The sequence below is a fragment of the Corylus avellana genome, chromosome ca9 (genome assembly GCF_901000735.1).
Source record: "Corylus avellana chromosome ca9, CavTom2PMs-1.0".
Taxonomy (NCBI): Eukaryota; Viridiplantae; Streptophyta; class Magnoliopsida; order Fagales; family Betulaceae; genus Corylus; species Corylus avellana.
In genome coordinates this window covers 18864849-18883616 of record NC_081549.1, presented here as the reverse complement: position 1 = coordinate 18883616, position 18768 = coordinate 18864849, and the positions used below count along the sequence as shown (strand labels likewise).

The 18768-nt window shown below is 35.3% G+C and overlaps 3 protein-coding genes across 3 annotated transcripts; all 3 read left to right on the top strand.

Moving 5' to 3' along the window:
- The first annotated feature begins 6 nt into the window (after positions 1-6).
- LOC132191285 ((R)-mandelonitrile beta-glucosyltransferase-like) lies at positions 7-1351 on the top strand. Its single transcript, XM_059606232.1, has 2 exons — positions 7-50; positions 429-1351. Exon 2 carries the CDS (start codon positions 485-487, stop codon positions 1349-1351), a length of 867 nt encoding a protein of 288 aa, XP_059462215.1. The 5' UTR covers positions 7-50; positions 429-484.
- Positions 1352-13268: 11917 nt separating this feature from the next.
- On the top strand, positions 13269-14750 carry LOC132162416 (uncharacterized). The gene is made up of 2 exons (XM_059572648.1): positions 13269-13796; positions 14019-14750. The coding sequence occupies exons 1-2, from the start codon at positions 13269-13271 to the stop codon at positions 14748-14750; spliced, it is 1260 nt and encodes a 419-aa protein (XP_059428631.1).
- Positions 14751-16073: 1323 nt separating this feature from the next.
- Positions 16074-18203, top strand: LOC132192101 ((R)-mandelonitrile beta-glucosyltransferase-like). The gene is made up of 2 exons (XM_059607317.1): positions 16074-16738; positions 17126-18203. The coding sequence occupies exons 1-2, from the start codon at positions 16201-16203 to the stop codon at positions 18046-18048; spliced, it is 1461 nt and encodes a 486-aa protein (XP_059463300.1). The 5' UTR covers positions 16074-16200; the 3' UTR covers positions 18049-18203.
- The last annotated feature ends 565 nt before the right edge of the window (positions 18204-18768 follow it).

The window sequence follows — 18768 nt, the reverse complement described above, 5'->3', positions numbered from 1 at the left end:
TTTTATGCATTTTTCTCATCTCAGGGACAAAGGCTTCACGCCACTAAAAGGTATAACAAAAACAGCAATACCCTACAGAAATCTTCAAATTCCTTTTTTTGTAGTCTCTTATTGTTTTAATATAAAAGGTTTTCTATAAAACATTTTTCTTATTTTCTAGTATTTAGTACAATAAAAATTGTGATAAAAAAAAAATATTTTTCATTGACCACAAAACTTCCTTTAATTTTCGTAAAATGATTTTCCTTTTATAAAAGCGTAAACCATTTTTCGAGTTTGAGTTTCACATTCTCGCACAAGCACTATCTCTTGCAGTTCTCTCATTTTTCTTCACTGAAAATACTTTTCATTAAAAAACATTTTACGTCGAAACAAACGAAGCCTTAATTGCATTTTGTTGACCTAGAAAACATTATTTGTTTTTGCAGATGAGAGCTATCTCACAAATGGATATCTAGACACAGTTATAGACTGGATTCCAGGTATGAGAGATATCCGACTGAGGGATCTCCCGAGCCTTATTCAAACCACAGATCCCAATGATGTTATGTTCAAATTTATCGTTGAAGCAGTAGAGAGAGCTCCCAAAGCTTCGGCAATCATTGTTCAGACATTTGATGCGTTAGAGCATGAAGTTTTGGATGCTCTCTACCCCATGTTTCCTCGGTTATATGTCATTGGCCCTCTCCAACTCCTGCTCGATCACTCACACAATGACCATTTGAAATCAATTGGGTATAATTTATGGGTAGAAGAAACTGAGTGCCTTCATTGGCTCAACTCCAAGGCACCCAACTCAGTTTTATATGTAAATTTTGGTAGCATAACCGTCATGACACCACAACAGCTCACTGAGTTTGGTTGGGGACTTGCAAATAGCAAGCACCCTTTCTTGTGGGTAATTAGACCAGATTTAGTAATCGGTGAATCGGCGATTATGCCGCCAGAGTTCCATGTAGAAATAAAAGAAAGAGGTCTAATAGCTAGTTGGTGCCCTCAAGAGGAAGTGCTGAACCACCCCTCAATTGGAGGATTCTTAACTCATTGCGGGTGGAATTCAACGATTGAAAGTGTGACCGCAGGAGTGCCAATGCTTTGTTGGCCATTCTTTGGGGATCAGCAAACAAACTCCAAGTATACTTGCAATGAATGGAGCATTGGCATGGAGATTGATAATCGTGCCAATAGAGAGAAAGTGGAGGAGATTGTGAGAGAGTTGATGGAAGGAGACAAGGGTAAGAAAATGAGGAAAAAGGTCATGGAGTGGAAGAAATTGGCCGAGGAGGCCAGTGGTCCACATGGATCTTCATCCATTAACCTAAACAATTTGGTGAATGAAGTGCTTTTATAAAAAGCCTACATGTTTCAAAATAATAAAGTGTTATGGTGATCATATATATAGATATATAGATGTTGTTATTTTCGCTCAATTTGTTTGTTTTGATAATCCGCAAGCTGTTGGACCTACTTAATTATATTACTATTTTTCCACCTTATTGTTGGTGATGATCGAATTGAATATTTCCTATGACTAACAATGAATTAACGTCCATGATAAAAGGAACAAATAATTACAATAATAATAATAATTATTATTATTACAAACAAAACTAGAAAAACTAAGGTGCCCGCATTAATTCTTTTAAGAGAAACTTCACTTACTCATTCCCTTGCCCTGGTTTCCCTTATTTAAAAAATAAATAAAAAAAAACGATTGCGGTTTTAAACTTCAAAAACTCTAATGTCTGTCAGGTACCAAAGTTTAAAAAGCTTGTAATGTCACATTTCCATTAGAATTTTTCTTTTAAATCCTAACCAAGGCTACCTCACGTGTGCTACGTCCTACGTGTGCTATTTTTCTGGTTTTGTTCCCATTATACCCCTTTTGTTCATGTCTAAAAGTCATAAATGCCCTTACCCATATTGTCTCGATATTTCAACACAAAAAAATGCAAATAAAAGACAACCAGCTCAGAGACTTTTTCCCTTTCAAGTCATTTTGAGCTCTTGTGACCTCGACGAACCCTAACATCTCGTTCGACTTGTGATTTGCCGTTCATTTTACTTTTCGATTTGCAACAATATAATGAGATATTATTCGTGACAAAGTTGATCACCAGGTAATTAACTATTTTCCGTCTTTAGTGTAAAAATTTGGTACTTTAAGTTCAATACTTTAGGCGTGTTGTTTACGTGTGACGATTAATCCTTTATGATGTTATGTGTTTTGTATTTAGTAAAGGGAACGCTTTAGTCCCATGAACTATTATTTATTTTGCACTTACACCTCCAAGCTTTAAAAAGTGACATTGGAATTTCTCATACTACCACCTAGGGGCGAAAATGCAGTTACGGTTAGCAATTATTGGCAAAATTGCTAATCATAATCACATAGGCGGTTAGCGGTTAATAACTTTAATAATCGCTAACCGCTCTTTAAAAGAAAATTTTTTTGGCCAAAACTTAATTCATAAAAGACTCCTGAACTATCGTGCATTTCGAGAAAATCCCAATAAATTTTAAAAACTCTCAATTTCACCCTTCAAACTTTCAATTTGATGCAATTTACCCCCTTCGTCAATTTTTACCGTTAAACCCTAACGAAAAAACCCTAAAAAGATAAAATTACCCTTCGATTTTTTTTCTTAAATTAAAAATTGAAAAAAATGAAAAAACAAATTTTGAAAAAAAAAAAGGTCACAAGGTGGTCCATGGTCACCTTGTGATGTTTTTTTTTATAATAATTTTATTATTATTTTTAATTTGAAATTAAAGGTAAATTTAAAATTCTATAAAAAAAGTTAGGGGTATAATGGTCATTTTTTCACTTTTAACGTTTAAAAATTGACAGAAGTGGGTAAATTTCATCAAATTAAAAATTCAGGAGATAAAATTGATAGTTTTTGAAATTTATGGGGGTCTTCTCAAAACTTGTGGTAGTTCAGGAGTTTAAAGTGAAGTTTCCCTAAAATTTAAAAAGAATTAAAAATATATATATTTTTTAAAAAAACGATGTCGTTTTTATAGTAATACGATAATATCATACTACATATAACATCATTTCTATATTTTTATACATTTTTATATATATTAAAAATTTTAAACACAAAAAATACATCGTTTGGTATATATAGGCGGTTAGCGGTAAACGGTTATCAGTTTTAAAAAACCTAAAATAACTAACCGTAACTACCTAAGCAATTAGCGGTTTTTCCTAACCGTCTTAAAAAGTGGTTAGCAGCTAGTACGGTTAGCGTTAGTGCAGTTAGCGGTTATTACCCGCCCACATTTGCACCCCTACTACCACCGCATGTCAAATTAGACATTTTTCATTTTTCTCCCCAAAATACCCATAAATTTAAATAATAATAATAATAATAATTTTTTTTAAAAAAAAAAACCTAAAAAGACCAAGAAGGGAGGCCTTTTTCATGTTAACCCTTAAGTTTTTTTTTTTTTTTTTTTCAAATAGCTATTTTTTTATTTTAGTTTTTTAATGACTTCAATGGCATTTTTGAGAGAAAAATGAAAAATTGTTTAATTTGACATGCAATAGCAGTACATGGGACTTCGATATTACTTTTTAAAGTTTGAAAGTGTAAATGCAAAATTGATGATAGTTCATGGAGATGGAGTTAAAGTATACTTTTTCCTGTTGTAAATTAATGTCCGGTCTTTGGGTTTTTTCAAAATTTTGCACTTTACTTTTCTGCAATTTTGAAAATATTAGGTTTTCTTTAACTTTTTATGTTGATTATTGTGTGACGGATTTGGTTATGAAATTATGGGTTTCAACTTTTGGGGCTTTTTGATGCTGTTGAAAGGTAGAAATATATTCTATGATTCCCATAGTGGGCAGCCAAAACCGTTTCTCTAAGGGAGTATGCTTAGGGCTGTTAAGAGAGCAAGCCGCTCGCAAGCGAGCTCTGACTCTCCTTGCATAAGCTTGGCTCGACTCGACTTAGCTCGTAAGCATATCGTATAAGGTTCGAATTGGTAGTTATTCACATAATTCATTATATTAATATTGAAAATTGATGATTTTTTTTTTTTTAATAGCATCCTTTTATTATAAAAAGGATGCATATCCTCTTTCTTCAAAACCAAGTGCCTTGTTATATTGACTCGAGCTCCATAGTCCGTTAGCTAGACTAAGCAAATGCAAGCTGACTTCTTGAGCCGTTTAAGAGTACTTAAAGTTTAAATTTATAATAAAAATAAATAAATTAAATTAAATATAAGAGCCAGCTTGTGAACTGGCTCGGCTTGGCTAGACTTATTATGAGCTCGAGCTCGATTTTTTGGCTCGTTCTTAAGCTCGACTCAAGCTCGAGCTCAAGTAAAATTTAAACAAGCCGAGCCCAAACAAGGGAAGCTCACTCAAGCTCGGCTCGTTTACACCCCTAAGTATGCCATCTGAAAATGGAGAGCGAGAAAAAAAAAAAAAAAAAAAAAAAAAGTGGCACTTGCACTTTTACCCCCTAAACTATCCACCCATTTGCACTTTTATCTCCAATGTTTAAAACGTGACACTTGACCTCCTAAACTTTCAAATTGTTGCAATTCAACCATTCTGACCTTTTTTTTTTTTTTTTTTTTTTTTTGGTTCAAAATGCCCCCATCACATATTTTATTTTTTATTTTTAATTTTTTAAAAAAAAAGAAAAAAAAAAGAAAAGAAAAGAAGAAATATGTTGGGGTGGCCAAACCACCCATAGGGTCCAAGGAAGTGGTTCGGCCACCCCCTAGGGCCAAACCCTAAAATGTTTTTTTTGATGGTTTGGCCCAAGGGGCGGCCGAACCACCCCCAGATGGCCGGCCTGGGGGTGGCCAAACGGGGTGGCCGGCCACCCCAGCATTTTTCATCTTCTTTTTTGTTTTGTTTTTTTTTTTGGTTTTTTGTTTTTGGATTTTTTTTTAAAAAAATAAAATATGTTTTTTTTTTTTATATAAAAAAAATTACATTTTTTTTTTTTAAACTTAGGATGTAGGCATTTTGGGAAGAAAAAAAAAAAAAAAAGAAGTCAGAATGGTCGAATTGCAACAATTTGAAAGTTTTGGGGGGTAAAGTGTTACGTTTTAAACATTGAAGGTGAAAGTGCAAATGAATTGATAGTTCGGGGGATAAATGTATTTTCTTCAAAAAAAAAAAAAGTAAAGTGATAAGTTATTTTGTTTGTTTCCCGGCTTTGTGTTAAGTTGAGACCACGTATTGTTTCTTAATTTGGTTTCATAAAGACAAGGGGTATAACCGGAACATATGGGCAAAAGTAGCACATTGGGCGCATGTGAGGGGGGCTCTATTACGATTTAATAGAAAATCCTAACAAATGTGTGACATTGTAAACTTTTTAAACTTGATATCTGACATTTCTAGTTTTTAAAGTTTAGGCGGAAATGGCTAATGAATGGGTCACATTACAAGTTTTTGATACATTGTTGAGGTCATTGCCAATTTTTAAACATTAGAAGTTAAATTGAAAATAAGGTGAAACTTTGGGAGGTAAAAAGTGTGTATATATATTCAATAAAACTTTTGTAGCCCATATCTTAGGTTCTCAGGTTTTACATTTCTCTAAATTTTACACGTTAGATCGATTAGTTATTTAGGGTCATTTTTTTTTTTTTTCTACAAATGACTTAGCACTTGTTGATATGGCATTGCATCGAATGCTGACATAAACACTGATGTGTCAAATGAAATACAAGTACCAGATGAGAAACCATTTACTTTAACAGTAAATTAAGTAATAGAGTGACCTATTTAATTTAAACGAGTAATGCATTTAGTAAACCATTATATGACTGACATACAACTTGATGATGTGACCGTAAAAATAGTTATTTGATCAGTACTTGTAAAAAAAAATGTTGATTTTTTCACTAACACAATCGTATAACAATTTACTAAAAAGATCTACTCATTTTAAATTGAGACAAAACACAGTACTCTCAAAATTGAAAACCCGAAAACTAAATTAAAATGAAATCAATACCTAAGAATTAAATATAATTTTTCCCATCTTAAAAACGAAAAAAGAAAGATAGAAAGAAAAGCATGTTAATAATAATTTTTTTTTTTTTTTGGATGAATAAGAGATTTTATAAGCAAACAAATCAATCAACAATGAATAAAGCATGTTAATAATTGGCATTAGCTTTTCAAAGTTCTGCAAATTATTGCGTTTCCCTATATACAGAAGATGATCAGATCCATCTCTTGATTTATTGGGTTTTACATGTGTTTTTTTTTACTTGTATGTGGGGTAACTCCATATATAGTGGAACATTAAATTAAATTTCATAATCATCTGCCACACAGGATTCCCCTCATGTGACAAAACATGCATGAATTATTTTACCTGTTTTTTTTACTATATAGTTTTCCAAGTAAACTATAGAACAGTAAAATTTGGTGTTTGCTACCCATACTCCCATTTTCACATCCAATTTCTTACATTTATAGGTGGTTTCTAAAATCAACATTGAATTTATAATGAATTTTTATTAGATTTTAATTTAACTGTATTTATAGGATATAAAAGTTAATGTGCCTTTTCATGTAGGATATTGAGATATGTTCAAGAAATTAAGAAGTCTGTCTCCCTCATGTTGTTTCATATGTTTGGTTCATTCAGGAAGTAATTAGGTTATGTTTGGCAAATCATTTACCCTTTTTTTTTAAAAGAGTACAGTAGAGATGAAAATACCTACGGACTTTTGCATTCAATCTAACACAATGCCCACAACCATCTCTGAGCCTCAACACTAGATTCTCCAAAACAAACCAAGACGGTGGTTCTGGTGATTTAATCAATGAAATACTTTGTCCAAAGAAGTAAAATTAATTGGTGTGAAATGTGTTATTATTTTTTTAGTGTTTCAAGTGAGATGTCTTCTTCTTATTGGAGTGTGCAAAACACACACTTTACATCACGACCAAGTTGAAGTTATTATTTTCTATTTTATATCACATCAACCAATTCCTTCATCGTTTATCCGCTCAAAATCATTTACCAAACACTTCCCACTCCCAAGTCTAAAATATAAACCTACTTTCAATTTGAGTATGCAGATATATATTTTTCTACTTCTTTTCATTCTAATTAGCTTTTTGTTTGAAATTTTCTTTTGATTACATGTTGGAAGAAAGATGATGAAGATGATGACGAAAATCCCAAAGAAAAGTTGTACCCTCTTGCTAAAATCTCAATATATAAATGATGGTAGAGATTTGAACACCCTTGAAGATTTACATTTTGTTTGAAGATAACCTGCTCTTGATCATAGGGTGGTCAATGATTTGTCATGGGCTTTGGCGTGATGAAATTCTTTCTTGCAAATGATTGGTTGGGTTTATTTGATAGGAAGTGACATGACAAGCATACAATAAATTTATTGGTGCCTTTAATAAAGCGCCCAATTATTTATTTATTCTTTAGTATGTGCCAATATATTTATTCGCGACAAAGTTCCAATTAAAATTAAACATATATGACACTATTTTAAAGACCCAAATTATTGGAGTTCAGGAAAATTAAAAATAATTTATATCAGCACTTATTTAAAATGTGAGCCAAATATGGGCTAGTAAAAGTGTCTTTTTATTTATTTATATTTTTAAAAAATTGTGATATTTATGAGTTTCGGTTCTTCCTTCCTTCACGAATATTGTTTGGTATAAGTGGGTTTTTAAGTTAAAGCGTCATGTGAATGGTATTTTTGATTGTTACATGGCAGGTTTGTCAGCTAAAGGCTTCGCTCAATAGCCTTTTGGGGATACTTATAGTCGAGTACTCAAACCCTAGAGGATTCGGCTTGGTTTCTCGTTGGCTGTTTTCGATGGTTACATTCAAATGCATTTTTACATGAGTTTCTCTTTGAATTAGTTTATATGGTTCAATTTCCAATAAATATTTATAAGTTACAAAAAGTACTTTATAGAGTTCAAAACAGGCTCTTGGAGCCTAGTTTGCAAGTCTAATTAAGCACACGCCTTCTTGAAATTGGTTTCCTGCATGCATGGCTTCTACTGAAGCTGATTATTCTCTGTTTATGCTCAATTATCATAAGCAATTGGTTTTCTGTTTACAATAAGAAAGGATTAATCAAAAAATACACTTCTAACTATGATTTGCTAAATAGAATAGCTCTCTAGGTGAGCTCCCTCTTTCTCTCCTTGGAGAGACTCTTCGAAAAAGACTCTGGTCTTTTTATTTTCTGTGCGCTCAAAGATCTCTTTACAGGTTTTCATCATCTTCACATCTTAGTCATTGGTCTGCTTGGGTTCCTTATTATGGCTGATAACCAAATCTCTCAAGATGATCTTCAAATCCTTATTGGAGAAACAGCTGCTTTGGGCTGGGACAATCTGGAGTAGCTTGAAGTTTTGGAGGAAGCTCCACCTCACCAAGAAGCGTTTGCAATCCTGGGTAGGTTACTCACATTGAAACCTGTTAATTCACAACTGGTTAGGTCTACTATAGCCTTAGCCTGGAGTTTTGCTGCCCCCTTGGCTGTGGAAGTCATGGCACCAAATCTGTTGGTATTTGCTGTTCCACAAAAGTGTCACATGGAGCGTATTCTTCAGCAAGGACCATGGAATATTAGAGGTTCTCTTCTTCTTCTTCATCGTTGGTCTCCTGTTTTAGCCATTAATGAAATTGTGCTTGCCTTTTGTCCATTTTGGGTACAAATTCATGGTCTTCCTATGCAAAATATTACTACGCATAATGCAATCATGATTGGTAAAGCTCTTGGTTCTTTGCTGGAAGTGGAAAATTGTTCCACTGTGGGTTTTATTTGTAGGCAGCACTTAAGGATTAAGGTTGATCTCAACACCTCGAAACCTTTAATCCCTGGCTTCCACATTCCTCGTCCTGGTAAAGACCCATTGTCGGTTAATTTTAAATATGAAAGACTGGCAGATTATTGCACTCTCTGTAGATTAATTGGCTATAAGAAATTTTTTTTTTCTGCTCCACCATCCTCGAACCCTAACACTAGATATGGTATATCTCTCAAAGCACTAGATATGGTATATCTCTCAAAGCAACATCTTTTTCAAGCCCAAGGGTTGTTTCTGCTACTTCAGGGAGTAATTCTGGTTCTGGGTTGTCTTCGGAGGGCCAAGGTATCCATTCTGAAGCTTCTGGTACGGCCTGTCTTGGTGGTGAGTCCACTAGGTTGCAGATAATTTCAAGAAACCCCATGAATCAGCTTGCTGTACAAGATTCAAATTCCTCACAAGAATCTGCCCCATTGTCAACAAAGGCTGTAGGCAAGCAACACGTGGACCACTTTCAAAACTCTACTGGGTGTTGTGGATCTCCTTCATCCATGTCATCAGAGGCCAGCTTCTCTCCTTCATTTGATGCAACGCGTACAACTATGATTGACAAGGGTAAGGCTCCTCTCATTAATGTCCATCCTTTAAATTCAAACCTACAGTATCCTATCATCAATGCTGCAAATATTCCTCTTCAATATTATTATGGTTATGCTTCACCTTATCTCATGGATTCAACTATTACCAATATCCAAGAAATATCAGAGCCCATGTATATTCCCTTGCAGCACACTACCACTATTGGGCCTCCTGATTTTCATTTCTCAAATGTGCCGAGGCCCGTTTTTAATAAGTCAACCATATCGATCTTCTGTTAGGCCTCCTATAATATAATCACCTAACTTATCAAGGCTAGTTTCATCAAAGACCAATTTCTCTACTGTTGGGTCTCCTGAATCTTATTCCTCAAATATTGCAAGGTCGATCTTAAATATTTCACCCATCTCCACGGTTGGGCCTCCTAAACCTCACTCTCTTAAGGCAACAAGGCTAGTTTCATCCAAACCACATATCCCCACTGTTGGGCCTATCAAATTCCCTCAACCTTTCACTTTTAGCCCAAAACAAAATCCAAACCATAAATCCACTCAACAACCTACCCACTTCACACGTTTCCATCCATACCCACCGAAAACACCTCCTCCTACCACCTTTCCATTTCGATCCCCTGCACCTTCTCTTCAACACTCTCCTTTTCATCTCCCAAATACTCTTGTCCCTCCTTTAGCCCCTGACTTGAAATTGTTGACCAAAAATAAGAAAAAGAGGGTGGGTTTTGTGGACATTGGTGACGATTCGGCAGGATTTCTGAAAAAATCAAAGCCAATTCCTGTCCCCCAGTATGACTCTTTCCCCAGTATGGAAATGGCTGCATTATCTTTTTGGCTTCACTCAAGAGCTCGGTTGCAACAATGGGTCCTTTTACAGCTTTTCTGCACAGCCCTCTCTCTTCAGTTATGAGTGACCACTTTACCACCCAAGGCATGCAGATTTCTATAAGTGAAAGCTCTTTCTCTACTATTGAACAGGGAGGTCCCTTGGCTTAGTCTTGGTTGAGTCAGACTACTTTTATGAACCCTTCTCAAGCTGTTGGGAATATTTCTTCTTTTGGCAGTTCCTCTACCATGTCTTTTGGAGCCAGGACTATTACTGCTTAACAAGCTATAAATCCTAATCTCTCCCGTAGGTATTATCGGGCTTTAAGAGGAACCGGGTGCTTTGGCAAAGCTACTCAGGCTGATGGGGATTTTGTTATAGATGATGTGGAGGTTCATTCTTCTGATGTTGTTAGTCCTAAGGGAACAGGTCTGCCTAGGCCCCCTCCCAAGATATGATTTTCCTTACTTGGAATTGCAGAGACATATCCCGTGCCTCTGCAATTCGTAGTTTACGGGCAAAGGTTATGAAACATTCACCTGATATAATTTTTCTTTCTGAAACTAAGACTAAACCATATGATGCTACTATTATACTGAATAGGCTTGGTTTCTTTTTGATATCCCATGTTCCTCCTTCTAACTCTAGAGGAGGACTTTTGTTAGCTTGGCGTTTTGGTGTTGAACTTGAATGTTTTACTTCCAATATAAATACAATAAGTGCTTGATGCTACTCTGATCCTCCTCATAAACCTTGGATATTGTCTTGTATATATGGTTCTCCTTATAGTAATCATAAATTTAAATTATGGGATTCTTTGGATACTGTGGGTAAAGATTTTTCTGGGGCTTGGTTGTGTATTGGAGACTTCAATATGATTTTGAGTCAATCGGAAAAACAAGGTGGACGCCCGTTTGCTAGTTCTTCCAATGATTTTTTTCACTCTTTTATGGATTCATACGGCATGGTTGATTTAGGTTTTTTTGGTAATCCATTCACTTGGTCTAATAATGGACAGGGTCGTCACAATATTAAAGAGCGATTGGATAGAAGTATTGCTTCTACTAATTGGATTCATCAATTTCCAGGTTTCTCTCTTCGCCATTTGTCTGCGCATGCTATTGATCATAATCCTCTATTGCTAAACACTTCTATGGATTCTTCCACGTTACTCATCTATTTAGATTTGAAGAATTTTGGACTAGAGACCCTTCTTGTGAATCAATTATAGCTATGGCTTGGGATTATGTCTCGAATGGTTCACCAACTTTTATTTTATCTCAACGTTTGAAATCTACAAAAGCTGCTCTCAAGTGTTGGAATATAATGCACTTTGGTAACATACAAAAAAAATATTACAACAACTCTTGGAAAGCTGGATGTTATCCAGCAAGCTTCTCCTTTGCTTTAGAATCATCTTGAGGAGTTGTCGCTTAAGAAAGTGCTCAATGATCTTTTGGAAAAAGATGAACTTCTTTGAAAAAATAAGTCTCGTGAACTTTGGTTGACCTACAAAGATTTAAATACCAAATTTTTTCATACCGCTACTCTCATAAAGTGAAGGCGCAATGCTATAAATTTCCTTAAGGTCCATTCTGGTGCTTGGATTTCTGATCGAAATGCTATTGGGAATTGCTTCACGAATCATTTCAAAACATTATTCTCCTCTTCAAGCCCTATTATTTCTAATGACATGCTATCTTTATTTGATAGCGTTATTTCGGAAAAGGACAAACAAATGTTATGCAATATTCCTTCAAAACAAGAAATATATACTGCTCTTTCTAGTATTGGGTCAACCAAAGCCCCTGGACCTGATGGCTATACTGCTCTTTTCTTCAAGAAATATTGGCATATTGTGAAAGAGGTGGTTCTCCAGTGTATATGGGATTTCTTTTCAAAAAATCATCTTTTGAGTGAACAAAATCATACTTTTATTGCTCTTGTTCCGAAGCAGCTTGGTCCTTTTTCTATGAATCACTTTAGGCCTATTAGTCTATGCAATATCATTTACAAGATTATCTCCAAAATATTGGCTAATAGGTTTAAATCTTTGCTTCCTAGTATAATCTCTCATTATCAATCTGCATTTGTGCCTGTAAGAAATATTCAAGATAATTCTATTTTAGCTCATGAGCTCCTTCACACTCTTAAATCAAAACAAGGACGAGGTGGTCTCAAGGCGGTTAAGATTGATATGGAGAAAGCTTTTTGACCAGATGGAATGTAATTTTCTTCTAGCTATTTTATCCAAATTGGGCTTTCACCCAATTTGGATAAATTGGATTCGTATCTATATATCTTCCACGACATTCTCCATAATGATTAATGGCAGTTCTTTTCGGCTCTTCGCTCTAACTAGAGGCTTACGACAGGGAGATCCTTTATCTCCTTTTTTATTTATACTGGGTACTTAAGTTATTTTGCGACTTTTTCATTAACAGGAATCTCTGGGCTTACGCAAAGGAATCCGGATCAGTCATTCTTGTGCTCCTATTACCCATCTTTTATTTGCCGATGATTTGATTGTTTTTGCTAAAGCCACTTCCACTGAAGCATCTTGACTCAAATCTTGTCTAGATCAATATTGCAGCTGGTCTGGTCAAAAGGTCAACATCTCAAAATCCTTTATTCATTTCAGCAAAAATATGGCAGCTGCCACTCGGATAGTCATCTCTAATATTCTTTTGTTTAAACATCAACTTCTGCGGCTATTTATCTAGGGCTCCCTTTTCTCATGAGTCGTTCGAAATCAGCAAACTTTCAGTTCTTATTAGATGGGGTTGTTGGTAAAGTTGATGGTTGGCATGCTAAAACTCTGTCTTAAGCAGGAAGATATGTGCTTATTAAATCTACAGCGTCTACTATTCCTTCTTATGCGATGGGTACTTTTCTTCTCCCAAATACCATTTGCCATAAGCTAGATAAAATCTTTAAGGATTTTTGGTGGGGATTCCCAAAAGGTAAATCTCGAAATCTCTCTCTAAAATCTTGGAGTTCAATTTGCTTACCTCGTCAAGCAGGTGGTTTGGGTTTTAGGCTCATGAAAGATGTCAATCATGCTCTGATTGCCAAACTTGGTTGGAAAATCCTTTCAAACTTTGACTATGTCTGGGTTCGGCAACTCTCGGTGAAGTATATTAAATATGGAAAATTCTTCTCTTCACCAACCACACCCTCAGCTTCATGGTTATGGAAAGGAATTCAAAAGAGCAAGTCTGTTTTGCTTTCTGGAGCTTGCCTTCAGGTAGCAAAAACATCATCACTTCCCATATGGACTTATGCTTGGATTCCCACTATGAAAGACTTCAAACCTCCGAGGTTTCCTTGTAATAGAATTCAGCCTTCTTTGTGTATTTCTGACCTGATTCAACAATCTCCAGTGCAATGGAATCTGTCTACGATCTCAGCTATATTTGACCAAGCCATTGTTGAAGAAATTTTGAAGATTAAAATCTCCTTGAATCCAATACCACAATATCTCTGGACTCCTTATTGCTTAGGAAAATTTTCTTTAAATTCGGCTTATCTTTCCATTATTAATGCTTGTTCTCTCCCAGTTTCTATTCAGGTTCCCTCATCTTTTTGAAAATCTATCTGGAGGTTAAATCTGAATGATCAGTTGAGACTTTTTCTCTGGAAAATTGCTTGGAATATTCTCCCAACAAGAGCTAGATTGGATGAGTTATTTTCCACAAATAACTCCTTGAACCATTGCCCTTTATGCAAATTTGCTCTGGATTCGCTGCAACATCTATTTTTCAATTGCATCTTTGCTCGAGTTGTATGGCAGAATTCTTTTTGGCCTCTTAACTCTTCTACTCTGAATTTCTCAAACATGGTTGATTGGATAAATGTGATTCTTTCTCCTGGTATATCTCTAGCCATTCCACCAGTTGAACACCATAAATTCCAGATCTTTGCTTATGTAGCATGTGATCTTTTATGGTTCTATCGCAACAAAGCCTATCATGATGGTAAAATTGTTGATGCTCGTTCCATCTCTGCTTATATCAAGAAAATTACTTTGGAACATTTTCATGCATGGAATATTAGGTCTTCTCTCCCAGAAGAAACTTGGACTCTTCCATCTGTGACTTGGTTTAAGATTAACTTTGATACAACCATTAGAGATTATTTTTCTATTCAAGCAGCGGTTTGTCAAGATTCAAATGGCTCTGTTATTCGAATTCTCTATCAAATTAGTCCAGCTTGTCTTCCTAATTACTGGAAAGCTCTTGCAGCTCAATTGGCAAATTCTCTCTCAAACTGTCGAGATTCAAATGGCTTTATTATTCGGATTCTCTCTCAAATTAGCCCGGCTTGTCTTCCTAATTATGGGGAAGCTCTTGCAACTCAATTGGCAGTTTCTCTAGCTACTTCACTTCATATTGGTAAATTTATTATAGAAGGCGATTCCCAAGTTGTCATTCTGGCTCCCCAACAGCCTTCTCTCTCCCTTGATTGGCGGATTTATTCCATTATTTCGGATACCATTGACTCTATCCTAACATCTTTATTTTGAAAGCGGCACGTTGAGCAGCGGCCAGAAAATTTTCTGGATGCATTCCCTGTCACTTTTTTTCTTTTTGCTCGATTCCTATTGCCAGTGGGAAGGACCCTCCAGACCTTTTATTACTTTCCTAGTTTGTAGTTTGTTTCTTTCTTATGTACTCACAAAAAAAACAATAATTAATTAATTAATTTAATCAATTATTGCCGTTTATCTACTGTTACAACAAGCATATCCAATTGATTTTTTCGGTGCACAAAGTTTGGCTGCATTCTATTGTTTCTTACTTATGACGAGTGCCGGATATTCGAGGAAGATACACGTCATAGTTAAAATTGTGTAAGATTATCATGTCAGAGTTGGCTTCTTTAATGTTAAAGGGCCTAGCTTGGCTTCTTTAATTCTTGCTTTCGTATCTTTTTGCAATTCCAATTCTGATTTGAATTTTGTACTCTTCAGTTCCGTCAAAAAAAAAGAACGGTGGTTGAACTAACCCTTTTATTATTATTATTATTAGTAGTAATTATTGTATTCTTCCCACCAATTTATAACATTTATTTTATACTGAGAACGTGATATTTGTTGAGATATTTGTTGAAGAGTAACGTTAAATACTCAACTATCATCCTACTCTTAATTATCCTACGCACTCTTATGTAATTGGGATGATGTGAGAATGCTTATCTGCTCTTAATTTTATTTATTTTTTATTTTTTAAATAAAGACCGATCCAATAACTTATAGGTACTGCCACATCAACCTAATTGTATAGGAGCGAAATGAGAGTTGAGTATTTACCATTACACTTTTTTTAAGTGGCTGATAAAAAAAGAAAGAAAAAAAAGTAAGTTAAAAAATTAACATCATCTCACCAATGCAAATTTCATAATAATGCTAGTCTTCTCACCTATTTATCACACTCATTTTATATTAACTGACGTTGTTTGTCTTAAGTGGCTTCTTTCCTTTTTTCTAAAGTAGTTGTTGACATGAGAAGTTACTTACAACACATCAATCAGCCGAAATAGAATTAGTTTAATAAATGAACATGAACTAATGCAATAAGTCTTTTTAGAGTTCTCCGATATAAGATGTGGCTCTTAAAATCACTAATAAATTAAAATTTAATAACAACCATCTCAAATTTAACGATAATTTTGAAAGTCACGTTACATTTTTAAGGCTGACCGGAAAGACTCTGAGAAGACTTAAGTACAATGAGTAGTGCAAAGAATTCTAATACAAGAGGTAGAAACAAGATATAGTTTCAATTATTTTGTTGACAGAATTTCAAGTCAAAAAGTTCAAATAGATAAATTTCTAGCACCTGCCGCCGGTTCGGTGCATTTGTCGTAAATCTAGAACATGCGTTATAGTCAAGCGGGAAGAAGATATTCTAAGCCAAAATTGACATGATCGTCAAATAGGTCTATTTATAGATTGCCTCATTTTTCAAGATACCATGAACCTGAAGATCAGCACAGAAAGAGAGGAAATGGAAGGAGCAGATCAAAAGCCTCATGCAGTTTGCGTTGCAGCCCCTTCCCAAAGCCACATAAAGGCCATGCTCAAATTTTCAAAGCTTCTCCACCACAAAGGCTTTCACATAACCTTTGTGAACACTGAGTTCAACCACCAACGTTTTTTGAGATCGAGAGGTTCCAACTCCTTGGATGGTATCCCTGACTTCCGATTCGTCACCATTCCCGACAGCCTCCCTCCGTCGGATCCCAACGCCACCCAGGACGTGGCTGCCCTTTGCGATTCTAGTATGAAGAACTTCTTGGCTCCTTTTTCCGACTTGCTCCGGAAACTCCACAACACTGAAAACAATCCTCCGGTGACTTGTATTGCCTCCGATGGTTTCATGGCATTTACTGTTACCGCTGCTCATGAACTTGGAATCCCTATTGCAATGCTCTTCACTGTCTCTGCTTGCAGCTTAATGGCTTTTACGCATTTTTCTCATCTCAGGGACAAAGGCTTCACGCCACTAAAAGGTATGACAAAAAGGGCAATACCCTACCGAAATCTTCAAATTCCTTTTTGTTTTTGTTTTTTTAGTCTCTTATTGTTTCAATATAAAAGTTTTCTATAAAACATTTTTCTTATTTTTCAGTATTTACTACAATAAAAATTGTGATCAACAAAAATATTTTTCGTTGACCACAAAAACTTCTTTTAGTTTTCGTAAAATGATTTTCCTTTTATAGAAGCGTAAACAATTTTTCGAGTTTGAACTTCACATTCTCGCACATGTACTATCTTTCGCAGTTCTCTCATTTTTCTTCCCTAAAAATACTTTTTATCAAAAAGAATTTTACGTCGAAACAAACGGAGCCTTAATTACATTTTGTTGAACTAAAAAACATTATTTGTTTGTGCAGATGAGAGCTATCTCACAAATGGATATCTAGACACAGTTATAGACTGGATTCCAGGTATGAGAGACATCCGACTGAGGGATCTCCCGAGCTTTATTCAAACCACGGATCCAAATGATGTTATGTTCAAATTTGTTGTTGAAGCAGTAGAGAGAGCTGCCAAAGCTACAGCAATCGTTGTTCAGACATTTGACGCGTTAGAGCATGAAGTTTTGGATGCTCTCTACCCCATGTTTCCTCGGTTATATGCCATTGGGCCTCTGCAACTTTTGCTCAATCACTCACACAATGACCCTTTGAAATCAATTGGGTATAGTTTATGGGTAGAAGAAACTGAATGCCTTCATTGGCTCAGTTCCAAGGCACCCAACTCAGTATTGTATGTGAATTTTGGAAGTATAACCGTCATGACACCACAACAGCTCATTGAGTTTGGTTGGGGACTTGCAAATAGCAAGCATCCTTTCTTGTGGGTAATTAGACCTGATTTAGTAGTCGGTGAATCGGCAATTTTACCACCAGAGTTCAATGTAGAAACAAAAGAAAGAGGTCTAATAGCTAGTTGGTGTCCTCAAGAGGAAGTATTGGACCACCCCTCAATTGGAGGGTTCTTAACTCATTGCGGGTGGAATTCAACCATCGAAAGTATGACTGCAGGAGTGCCAATGCTTTGTTGGCCATTCTTTGCAGATCAGCAAACAAACTCCAAGTATACTTGCAATGAATGGGGCATTGGCATGGAGATTGATAATCGTGCCAATAGAGAGGAAGTGGAGAAGATTGTGAGAGAGTTGATGGAAGGAGACAAGGGTAAGAAAATGAGGAAAAAGGTCATGGAGTGGAAGAAATTGGCCGAGGAGGCCAGTGGTCCACATGGATCTTCATCCATTAACCTAAACAATTTGGTGAATGAAGTGCTTTTATAAAAAGCCTAGATGTTTCACAATAATAAAGTGTTATGGTGATCATATATATATGTATATATAGATGTTGTTATTTTTGTTCAATTTGTTTGTTTTGATAATCCGCAAGCTGTTGGACCTACTTAATTATATTACTATTTTTCCACCTTATTGTTGGTGATGATCGAATTGAGTATTAATTCCTATGACTAACAGTGAATTAACATCCATGATAAAATGAACAAATTATTACACCTTAATTATTTTAATCTGATTTCACTTATTCTCCTGATATTTTCGATCCCCTTTTTGCAATTACTCCCATAAAACTTTTAAAACTCTCAATGTCAGATATTCAAGTTAAAAAAGTTTACAATGTCACTCCTACATTAGAATTTTTTGTTAAATCTTAACGAAGACCGCCTCACGTGTGCTAGTTTGTCCATTCCTATTATACCCCTTTTGTTCATGTCTAAAAGTCGAAAATGCCCTTAACCCATATTGTCTTGATATTTCAACACAGAAAATGCAAATAAAAGACAACCAATTCGGAGAATTTTTTTCAACTCCCTTTCAAGTTGTTTTGAACTCTTGTGACCTTGGCGAACCCTAACATTGTTAAATGAACAAATCTAGAAAATTTGAATTTAGGCTCCGTTCGTTTTGCCATAAAATGAGTTCCATTGGAACAATTTTTCCTGAAAAATGATTTCCTAAAAAATATTTTACGGTGTTTAACACGCA